This window comes from Elephas maximus, chromosome 7, assembly GCF_024166365.1.
Source record: "Elephas maximus indicus isolate mEleMax1 chromosome 7, mEleMax1 primary haplotype, whole genome shotgun sequence".
In the NCBI taxonomy this organism is placed as follows: Eukaryota; Metazoa; Chordata; class Mammalia; order Proboscidea; family Elephantidae; genus Elephas; species Elephas maximus.
Window position 1 is genome coordinate 137,391,324 of NC_064825.1, and position 11,549 is coordinate 137,402,872.

The 11,549-nt window shown below is 54.8% G+C and overlaps 1 protein-coding gene across 1 annotated transcript; it reads right to left on the reverse strand.

Moving 5' to 3' along the window:
- Window positions 1–2,625: 2,625 nt before the first annotated feature.
- Window positions 2,626–5,461, reverse strand: DRD4 (dopamine receptor D4). The gene is made up of 4 exons (XM_049892959.1): window positions 5,180–5,461; window positions 3,474–3,586; window positions 2,928–3,400; window positions 2,626–2,828 (listed from the first exon to the last, which is right to left on the reverse strand). Exons 1-4 carry the CDS (start codon window positions 5,459–5,461, stop codon window positions 2,626–2,628), a joined length of 1,071 nt encoding a protein of 356 aa, XP_049748916.1.
- Window positions 5,462–11,549: the final 6,088 nt, after the last annotated feature.

Consider the following 11,549-nt stretch of genomic DNA (forward strand, 5'->3'; position numbering starts at 1 on the left):
GTTCTGTTTGTCCTCACTGTGCTGAGGATGCTGTCAAGTGGGCAGTGCCTGCCAGCACAACACTGTGTCCCTATCAGCTGCTCCTGTCATGTGAGCCCTGGGAGCTGTATGACTGCCCCGGAGCACTCAGTGTCTGCATTTGCCCCCACCGGGGCTGGCAGGAGACATAGACCGCACCTGAGAACTCTGGGCAGTCTGGACGAGGCCAAACTCCAATGACCAGTAGTTCTGTCTGTGTCCCTGGCCCAGTGGGCCCTCCCAGCTGAGTCAGGATTACAGGGCCCTACTCACAGCTGATTGGGAAACTTCCCATGGGCAGAGACAGACTCGCTGGACATGCACAGAGCTCTACGCACGGGCAACCTGTGCCTGGCATCCGCATGGCAGGGTCCACGTTGTCACTGGCCTCTCTTGGTGGTAGATGCCAGCTGGCCAGGCCAACAAGTGAGACCTCAGGGCACCCAGGATCAGGGGAAGGGTCAGCTTTCAAGGGAGGGAGTGTCTTCAGGAGCCGTGTGGGCAGCTTACTCAGGACCACACATGTGTCCTGGGCAATTCCAGAGGTCACTGTTTGCATGACGGAGCTGGTCATGCCATGGATCAGGTGATGCTCAGGACGTGCTGGTCTCAGGGTGGCAGCACCCTGAGACACCAAAGCACTCACATCCCGTGTCCATGTCTCAAAAGGTCTTCTGGCCACGTGGCTTTGGAGGACCCACCAAGGTGCCAGCGTCTGCCTGCTTGTGGCGATGAGGGCAGTGCTCGGCCCTGCCTGGCTCCGTGTCCTCCTGGTCTGCTGAGCATCTCAGAGGGTGTCAGTTCAGGATGAGCACATTTGGAGGGGGAGGGGCCTCAGCTCCCACCAGAGCCCGAGGAAAGTGCAGGCTGGGGCACCGGCTCAGTGTGGGGAGAGAGCCACGCTTCTCTGGGGTTGACCAGAGCCTCCTGGGCCTGCTACCTGTCCCCCCAGAACACAGAGCCCCCAGCAGCTTCTGGCTGGAGGTAGGGTTGGGCTGACCACCATAGGCTCTCAGTAGGTGGAACAAGCCTTGGAGGACAGGGATGGAGAAAATGGGTGTAGCTCGTGGAACTGACAGCGTGGGTTTGGCCCAAGGGCTTCCCCTGCTGGGTCTGGAACTCCTAGGGGGGCTCGGCCATGTGTTCTGGGCCCCTTTGAACAGTAGGGCTCCCCTCTGAGAGGCCAGAGCCCCATACCCAGTGCCCGCTGCTGCTGTGGGCACCCTGCAAGCTGAGAAGGCATCTGCCCTGTGCAACAGTTCCCATGTGGCAGGAAGGCAGGCTGACTTTGGGCACCACTCAGCCCCTCACAAGGATGGGCTTCTCCCTGGAGGGGATGGGGGAGGTCAGGGAGGCTTCTCAGAGGAGGTGGTGGCACCTGAGTGCCTGTGAGCAGAATGAGCTGAGCACTTTGAGGTGGGAAAGGCGGTGCAGTTCTGGCCTCTCCGTGGAATATTTTAAAGTTGTGCCTGATGACCTCGCAGCCCATAATTTCTCAACATTCAGAAGAAAACCTAACACCTTGCAACTGCTGTCCTTACAGCAGGAAAGCCCTCAAGCAGAAGTGGGGACCAAGGCCCCATCTCCTGACGGAGGGCGGAGGTGATATCCAAGCCTCTCCCTCTTAGGGTTGGGCCACCAGCCCAGCCCCAGCCTCTGGTCCTGCAGCTTCCTCCCTCCTCTGCAAGTGGGCCGGGTGGGCACTGGGCGTGAGTTAGCTGAGCAGGCCAGACTCCAGGGCGTCTGCTCCCTGGAAGGGGCGCCCTTGGGTGGCCCACACCTAGTGCCCCTGACCCTCCTCTCCCTGGGGTTTGGGCACAGCTGGCTGGGAGCTGGCAGGAAGCTGTGTCCTGACCACCAGCAGCTGACAATGGTGGGGCAAGGTGGTTTATGGATTCTGCAGGGCTGGGCCAGCTCCTGATTCCCCAATCAAGGGACCAGGCATTGACTCCAGGTGGAGCAGGCGGTGACTTTCCCATTTGGGAACGGGCAGCCCCAGGAGATACCACCCCACAAAGACTGGGCTCCTCGCTGTGGGACATGTTCTCCACCCTTGCTCCCGTGGCATGGGGGTGCTGAGTGCATCAACTGAGGAGCACAGCTGTAGCCGGAGCCATGGCTTCCCAGGGTGGGACCTGGCCAGCAAGGTGGGGAGGACGCGGAGGCCACCAGGAAAGGCCAGTGAGACCTCCTGGGGAGCAGGGGCCCCCTCCCTCCAGGGCAGGGGCAGCTCTGGTTTCAGGGCTTCTTGGCTGAGCTGGCCCTCCGTGGGACCCCTCACAGCCTCACGGGCAGCCCCCCATCGCCATGAGCAGAGTCCAGCTTGGGCGCCCTCACCCCCTCAGGAGCTCGCTTTGGGCTTCCTTGGAGGGAGGAAGGGATTAAGGGGCTGAATGGGGTTAGCAAGGAGCCTGTGGCAGAAGCCCCTCCTCCCCTCTCCCTCCAGCCGGGACAGGGCAGACCCTTGCCCTCTTCCCCACCCCCAGGAGTCTTGAAGATGAGTTAGGAAGAATTCTGTTTAATTCTGTACAAAACTGCACCCTCCACATGAGGGTGTCTTTCCGCTCCCGGAGACAGGGGTGGGGTGGGGGGGCCGTGGGGGTCTGCTCAGCAGCAGGTGCTCAGGGCCCTGCGGAAGACGTTCCGGAACTCGGCGTTGAAGACGGTGTAGATGATGGGGTTGAGGGCGCTGTTGACGTAGCCCAGCCAGGTGACCGCGCTGACCAGCCGGGCAGGTACCGCGCAGGCGGGACACAGCGCCCGCGTGATGTGCACCACGAAGAAAGGCGTCCAGCACACCAGGAAGGCCCCTGGGGGCGCCGTCAGCGTGAGCAGATCCTACCAGGGACCCCAGCCCCCGAGCCTTCCCCTCCCCTTCCTCTGCCCGCCGTCTGGGGACGGGTACCCACCGACCACCACGGGCAGGACCCTCATGGCCTTGCGTTCTCGGCCGGTGATCTTGGCGCGCCGCCTCCTGCGGGCCTGCGGCGGGGGCGGGGCCGGGGGCGGGTCGGGCGGCGGGCCGGGGGCGCTGCAGGAATCCTGGGGGCCGGGGGCCTGGCCCGGGGCGCGACTGGGCCGGCGGGCGTGCAGCTTGGCGCGGCGCGCCTCTTCCCAGCGCCGCAGGCCCCGGAACGTGGCCCAGTAGAGCAGCAGCATGAGCGGGCAGGGCAGGAAGAAGGAGCACACGGACGAGTAGACGACGTAGTCGCGGTCCTCCAGGCGACACTCGGCCGGGTCGCGGCCGCGCACGTCGTTGAGGCCGCACAGCACGGGCGCCGCCACTGCAGCCGACAGCAACCACGTGGCGCCAATGAGCAGCAGCTGTCGGCGGCCCCGGCTCTGGCTGTTGTAGCTCAGTGGGACGGCCACCGCCACGAACCTGTTGGGGGTGTGGTGAGGGGGGGAGGGAAGGGAGCAGGGGCGAGTAGGGCGGGGGAGGGGGGCGTACCCACCTGTCTATGCTGATGGCGCAGAGATTGAAGATGGAGGCGGTGCACAACATGACATCCATGGCCATGAGCGCGTCGCAGAGGCCGGGGCTCAGCCGCCACACGCCGCCCTGGACCTGGGCCGCAGGCCGCGAGGGAGAGCCCAGCGACAACAGACAAGACCCGCTGACGATTCGCGACAGCCATGGCTCCCCCGGGGCCTCACAGCCCCCAAAGTGGCAGTCTTTCTTTACTCCACTTTGGGGGGTGGGTACTGAGTATCAGAGGAAAAGGGGAGCCAAACCACCAACGGCCCCTCCCTGGACATCATACCAGATGTGCACCCCCACCCTTGCACGGGTGTCTCTCTCTTTGTGGCTAGAAAGTCAGAAGGCCCGAGGGAACCCTGGGAGAAGCAAAGGAGGAGGTTTGCCTCTCTAGGACACTCTGAGCTCTGCTGATCCAGAGCTCAGGGTGCAGAAGGGACACCTGGGTGGGGAACAGGGAGCCCCAGCCCAGGAAGGTGGGGACCCTGGTCACCCCTGGAGCCCGAGGCCGGTCACCCCAGTTTCCTTCCCTGAGTGTTTCTAAGTGTCAGACTCTGGCTAACTCAGCTGTGGTTTTGGGAGTCTGGACAAGCTCCTTCACTTCTGTTTCCTTATCTGTAAAATGAGGTGACAACAGAATCAACCTCATAAAATGTCCTGAGGATAATGAGTTAAAGAATGCAAAGAGCTGGGCACAGGGCCAGGCCTGGGATCACGAGTTGGGGGCCTGTCCCCCACAAGGACAAAGGAACAGTCATCTCCCCTTCTAAATCCCCTCTCCATGATTTGGGACGATTAGGAGCTTAAGTCATTATGGTGACGTCTGTATGTGGCTGGGGGAGGGCAGGTCGTGTGTGTCCTTGCTCTGCTGGCCTCTGCCCCAGCCCTGGCCTGGAATGGTGGTGTCCACCTGAGAAAACCCAGCTCCCCTCCCCCCACAGCCAGAAAGGCATGACCCCAGCCCAGCCTTAATCTGCTCTTCTCTCCCAAACTCAGCAGAGGGAGGCTAGCACCACGGTGGACCCATGCACAGGCCAGACCTGTCTGGGGGTGAAGACTCCTGAGCCCCAGGGTTCCCAGCGGGGGCCCTGACCTATCCTATCCCACCCCTCCCCTCTGTTCTGATGCCCTACCCAGACCTCCATTCCCTCTGCTACAGACACCATGAATCCTCCATGCTGTGGGCTGAGTCCTTCTGTGGTGTGTGCTTATGTGTGCATGTTCGTGGATGGGCCTGACTGTGCCGAGGTGCAGTGATGTGTGTGTGTGTGTGCACCCCCGCGTCTGTGCTGAGGGAAAGCCAGAGCCCTGGGGCTAAGCCTGCATCTGCCTGTCCCCCAGCTGGCTCCCTTGGACAGCTGAACCCAGCTGGGGATGAGGGGGGAGCTGGACTGACAAAGTCGCCTGGCTGGAAGGACTGAGGGTCCCTGGCTGGAAGGACTGAGGCTTTTCTTGGGTAGCAGACGCTGAGAGAGAGAGGGAGCGGAGAAGAGGGACAGAAGAGGGAGGTGGGGATCAATAGCCAAGCGGCTGGGGGACCGTGAAGTGGGAGCGCACGGTCTTTGCTGCCGCCCCAACCCAAGGTCCCTGAGAAGCCAAGAACTTCTCTCCCGCCCTCAGTGCGCAGATGGAAGTGGCGTAGACCGGCCCCGGTTGAGGGCCCGGTGGCGGGCGCGGGCTCACCTCGGAGTAGACAAAGAGCGGCAGAACTAGCAGAGCGAGTAGGAGGTCGGCGGCCGCCAGGCTCACGATGAAGTAGTTGGTGGGTGTCTGCAGGGCGCGCTCGGCCGCCACGCTCACGCACACGAGTGAGTTCCCCGCGAACACTGCACCGATGAGCAGCACGCCCCCCACCAGCGCTGCTGCGCCTGACCCCGCCAGCCCTGCCGTTGACCCCGGGGATCCCGCGTCCGGCTCGCGCCCCGCCAGCAGCCCTGCCGCGTCCGCCGCGCTGCCGTTCTCCATGGCGCGCGGACCCCATGCGCCCCTCCGGGCGCTCAGCACCTCGGACAGCGCCAGCCTGGGCGGACCCACATGAGCCCCGGCCCTTCGCGGATGCCGGCCCTCTAGAGCCCCGCCCCGTGATAAAGCCCCGCCCCGGTCTCGCCAGACCCCTCCAGGACGCCCCACCCCGACCTCTCCTGGGCCCCGCCCAAGACGTCTGGCCCCTGGTTAAGCTCCGCCCCGCCTGTGTCCACCCCTCCCCAGGTCTGCAGCACCGCGGCGGCTCCTAGGCCCCACTACTTGCCCATCTTGGACTTTTGGGATCAGGGAAACCAGCGTGTGGACGAAGATTCAAAGACATGCAAATGATTCAAACTGACGCGCGGGGAGCGGGGGGGCCCGCCTTGCCCCGGGACACGCAGGGTGGTGGGACGCGCGGAAGTGAGGACTTGACGCCTAGACGGATGCCCCAAAAAAAGCCCGCTGCCGTCGAGTCGATTCCGACTCATAGACTGGATAGACTCATAGACTCATAGACTCATAGACCGGGTGCAAGGGCCCCTTTATCTACCTGGGCGGGGCGTCCCTCCCTGGACCGCACCGCCCCCCTACCCCTGCCGACCAGGCGCCCAGAGACTACGCTGCCCCGATGGCTCCGTCCACACGCAGGGAGCCCCCGGTGCCCCGAGGGCTGCCTGCCACCTCCCTCAACCCTGCCTGGCCTCGACGGTGCGGCCTAGGACAACACGCCCAGCCTCGCGCTGGTGCGGCCACAGGGCCCCAGGCTCCCCTTTCGCCCACCTGACACCCAGCCAGTCCCCACCTCCGCGATGACCCCAACCCACCCCGTCGGGGCCGCGATGACCTGGCCCCCACCCGCAGCAGTTCCTTGTCTTCGGTCCCCGCGACAACTAACCCTCAGCCACTCTCCCCCTGCTGCCGCTGCCCGACCTGCTGCGAGGCGTTCCCCAGCCTAGGTCACTGCCCGGCCCTCGATCCTCCAGGGCAGGCAGCCGAATGGTCACCCCAGCTGGCTCCGTAAGCCGATTCAAACACCTGCTCCGCCTCCTCCTGGCCTGCGACCTTGAACAAGTGTAGCACCCCTCTGACCCTTGGCCCTCGCGCACATGAGATGTTGCTTACCTGAGAGTATGCAAGTAATCCCAGAGTACTTTCAGTAATACACAGAAGTACCGTTAGCAACTGCCGTGGGCCTCCATTCGATTTAGAGGCGCAGTTTACCGGAGCCTCACCTCCTTCACAGAGAAGAGAGACGCCCCAAACCAGAATACTCTCAGCCTCCATCCACCAAAACACGAACTGGCTGGCACCCGCCTGCCCTCCCTGTTTCACTCTGGGGCGCTCGGGGGATTGTCCATCCCTCCCTCCTAAGGCTAAGCTGGGTCACCCTGGGTGGTCAGCTGCCAATGAGTGATTGTCAGACCAAAAGCGAGGGACTGCACTACAGAGTGGACAGGGACCTATATTATAGAGCGGATGGGGGTGTGTACTATAGAGTGGACGGGTGTGTACTATAGAGTGATCAGGGGTGTGTACTATACAGTGGACAGGGGTTTGCACTTTAGAGTGGACAGGGGTTTGCTTGATTCATGTAACACCTAGAGTTGGCAAGAGAAACTTGTATAGGACAGAGAGGAGTCATGGAAGGTCATGAAAGAAGAAGGGCGCTAAAAATGTATTAGAACAAGGATTTTCATTACTGGCTTAATACAATCCCATGACCTCACAGAGACATTTTCTCTACTCCTGGCTCTAAAGCGTCCTCAATGTGAAACATCTGGCCACATCACCCTGCAGGACCTTCATTTTCATTTTCCAGCACCCCGACCCTGGAAGGGCAGGAAACTCAAGATGGCCTGGAGCAACTGGTTGTTGTCCGAAATCAAAGATGTTGATTTTGAAGATATCAGAGGACATAGAAGCCAGCTGAACAGATGCTCTTGGGACAGTGAGTTTTAAAGAGAAAGCAAGGACTCTGCAAAAAGACACAGATGCCATAATGATGCTCACAAGGGGCAAAAACACATGAGGTCTGTGTGAGATACAGGTCTAGACAGGCACCTGTGTCTTATCGCATTCATTACGAAACCCCTTTAGTGCACATCAGTAAGGAGGCCAGCATTCTTTTCTTTGGAAGCCTCAAGTAAGAGAATTCACAATACAAGTTACTGGGGCAAAGCCTGGGCAGTCTTGGATTGGATGCCAAGTGGTGATCTGCTTGGAGCTCCATCTTGGACCCGAATGTCTGCCACCACTGTTTTTGTGTTTTTAGGCACCCTCGAGTCAGTTCTAACTCATAGTGACCTTATGTACAACAGAATGAAACACTGCCTGGTCCTGCACCGTGCTCACAATTGTTGTTATGCTTGAGTCCATTGTTGCAGTCACCGTGTCAATCCGTGTCGTTGAGGGTCTTCCTCTTTTCCGCTGACCCCGTACTCTGCCAAGCATGATGTCCTTCTCCAGGGACTCATCCCTCCTGACAACATGTCCAAAGTACGTAAGACTCAGTCTCGCCATCCTTGCTTCTAAGGAGCATTTTGGTTGTACTTCTTCCAAGACAGATGTGTTCGTTCTTTCAGCAGTCCATGGTATATTCAATATTCTTCACCAACACCACAATTCAAAGGCGTCAACTCTTCTTCTGTCTTCCTTATTCACTGTCCAGCTTTCGCATGGATATGATGCGATTGAAAATACCCTGGCTTGGGTCAGGCTCACCTTAGTGACAGCCTTGCTTTTCAACACTTTAAAGAGGTCCTTTGCAGCAGATTTTCCCAATGCAATGAGTCTTTTGATTTCTTGACTGCTGCTTCCATGGCTGTTGATTGTGGATCCAAGTAAAATGAAATCCTTAACAATTTCAGTCTTTTCTCCATTTATCATGATGTTGCTCATTGGTCCAGTTGTGAGGATTTTTGTTTCCTTTATGTTGAGGTGTAATTCATACTGAAGGCTGTGGTCTTTGATCTTCATCAGTAAGTGCTTCAAGTCCTCTTCACTTTCAACAAGCAAGGTTGTGTCATCTGCATAACGCAGGTTGTTAATGAGTCTTCCTCCAATCCTGATGCCCCGTTCTTCCTCATATAGTCCAGCTTCTCGGATTATTTGCTCAACATATAGATTGAATAGATATGGTAAAAGGATACAACCCTGACGCACACCTTTCCTGACTTTAAACCATGCAGCATCCCCTTGTTCTGTCCAAACAACCGCCTCTTGATCTGTGCACAGGTTCCTCATGAGCAAGCTTAAGTGTTCTACAATTCCCATTCTTTGCAATGTTATCCCTAATTCGTTATGATCCACACAGTCGAATGCCTTTGCACAGTCAATAAAACACAGGTAAACACCCCTCTGGTATTCTTTGCTGACATCAGCAGTAATAGCCCTGGTTCCATGTCCTCTTCTGAATCCAGCCTGAATGTCTTGTCGTTCCCTGTCTATATACTGCTGCAGCCACTTTTGAATGATCTTCAGCAAAATTTTGCTTCTGCGTGATATCAATGATATTGTTCAATAATTTCAGCATTCAGTTTGATCATCTTTCTTGGGAATAGGCATAAATATGGGTCTCTTCCAGTTGGCTGGGCAGGTAGCTGTCTTCCAAATTTCCACATGTCTGTCAGGTTGTCATATGCTGGGGGCTTGCACGTTGCTGTGATGCTGGAAGCTAAGCCACCAGTATTCAAACACCAACAGAGTCACCCATGGCAGACAGGTTTCAGCTGCATTTCCAGACTAAGACAGACTAGGAGGAAGAATCCAGCATTCTACTTCTGAAAAGAATTAGCCAGTGAAAACCTTATGAATAGCAGTGGAACATTGTCTGATATAGTGCCGGAAGATGAGCCCCCCAGGTTGGAAGACACTCAAAAGATGGCTGGGGAAGAGCTGCCTCCTCAAAGTAGAGTTGACCTTAATGATGTGGATGGAGTCAAGCTTTCAGGAGCTTCATTTGCTGATGTGGCACGCCTCAAAGTGAGAAGAAACAGCTGCAAACAAGCATTAATAATGGGAACATGGAATGTACCAAGTATGAATCTAGGGAAACTGGAAATCATCAAAAATGAAGTGGAACACATAAACACTGATATTAGTAAGCTGAAATGAACTGGTATTTGGCCGTTTTGAATCAGATAGTCATATGGTTTACTATGCCAAGAATGACAACTTAAAGAAGAATGGCGTTGGATTCATCATCAAAAAAAAAAATTTTTTTTTTCAGGATTTATCCTGCAGTACAATGCTGTCAGTGACAGAACAATATCCATACACCTACGAGGAAAACCAGTTAATATGACTATTATTCAAATTTATGCACCAACCACTAAGGCCAAAAATGAAGAAAATGAAGATTTTTACCAGCTTCCGCAGTCTGAAATTAATCAAACATGCAATTAAGATGCATTGATAATTACTGGCAATTGGAATGCAAAAGTTGGAAACAAAGAAGAAGGATCAGTAGTTGGAAAATAAAGGCCTTGGTGATAGAAACAATGTCAGTGATCACGTGATAGAATTTTGTACGACCAACGACTTCTTCATTGCAAATACCTTCTTTCACCAACATAAACGGCAACTATACACATGGACCTTGCCAGATGGAACACACAGGAATCAAATCAACTACATCTGTGGAAAGAGACGGTGGAAAAGCTCAATATCATCAGCTTCCACCCTGAAGAGAGTGAAAAGGCAAACCAGACGGGGTAAGGAAATGCACAATATAACTCTGGCAAAGGATGTAGATCAAGAATACATAAAGAGCTCTGGCAAATAAACAACAAAAAGACAGAAAATGCAATTTTAACAAAAGCAAAGGTCTTGAACAGGTACTGTAGAAATAAGATGTCCAAAGAGCTAATAAGCGTACGAGAAAGTGCTGAATGTTATTAGCCATTAGGGAAATGAAAACAAAAACCACCACGAGCCACTACAGGCTATAATGGGAGAAAAAGTGTTATCAGATTTATGATTTGCAAATCTCCCAGTCTGTAGCTTTTCTTTTCATTCTCCTAACTGTATTTCTCAATGAAAAAGTTTTACATTTTGAGGATGTCCAAATTATGTTTTTTTTTTTTCTCTTTAATGGATTGAAGTTTTGGTGTCTTAGCTAAAAACTCTTTGAGTCACAAAGATTATCTTTTCTTCCAAAAGTTTTTGTGGTTTTAGGTCTATGAACTAATTTGAATTAAATTTTTAATAAAGTGTGATGTATGGGTTGAGGTTCATTTGTTGACTTGTGGCTATCCAGTTGTTTCAGCACCATTCCTTGAAAACAATATCCCTTCTCCATTGGATTACCTTTGAATCTCTCAAAATCAATTGTTTGAAAACAGATAGTGGTCATGGTTGCAAAGCATCATGAATGCAATTAATGTCACTGAATTATGCACGTAAAAAAGGTTTAAATGGCAATTTTTTTCTATTTTTATTGTGCTTTAAGTGAAAGTTTACAAGTAAAGCCAGTCTCTCATACAAAAATTTATATACACCTTGCTATATACTCCTAATTGCTCTCCCCCTAATGAGGCAGCACACTCCTTCTCTCTGCTCTCTTTTCGTGTCCATTCAGCCAGCTTCTGACCCCCTCTGCTCTCTCATCTCCCCTCCAGATAGGAGATGCCAACATAGTGTCGTGTATCTACTTGACCCAAGAAGCTCATTCTTCACCAGGATCATTTTCTATCCCATAGTCCAGTCCAAACCCTGTCTGAATAGTTGGCTTTGGGAACAGTTCCTGTCTTGGGCTAACAGAAGGTCTGGGGACCATGACCTCTGGGATCCTTCTAGCCTCAGTCAGACCATTAAGTCTGGTCTTTTTACAAGAATTTGGGATCTACATCCCACTGCTCTCCTGCTCCCTCAGGGGTTCTCCGTTGTGTTCCCTGTCAGGGCAGTCATCGGTTATAGTGGGCACCATCTAGTTCTTCTGGTCTCAGGATGATGTAGTCGCTGGTTCATTTGGCCGTTTCTGTCTCTGGGGCTCATAATTACCTGTGACTTTGGTGTTCTTCAGTCTCCTTTGCTCCAGGTGGATTGAGACCAATTGATGCATTTTAGATGGCCGCTTGCTAGTGTTTAA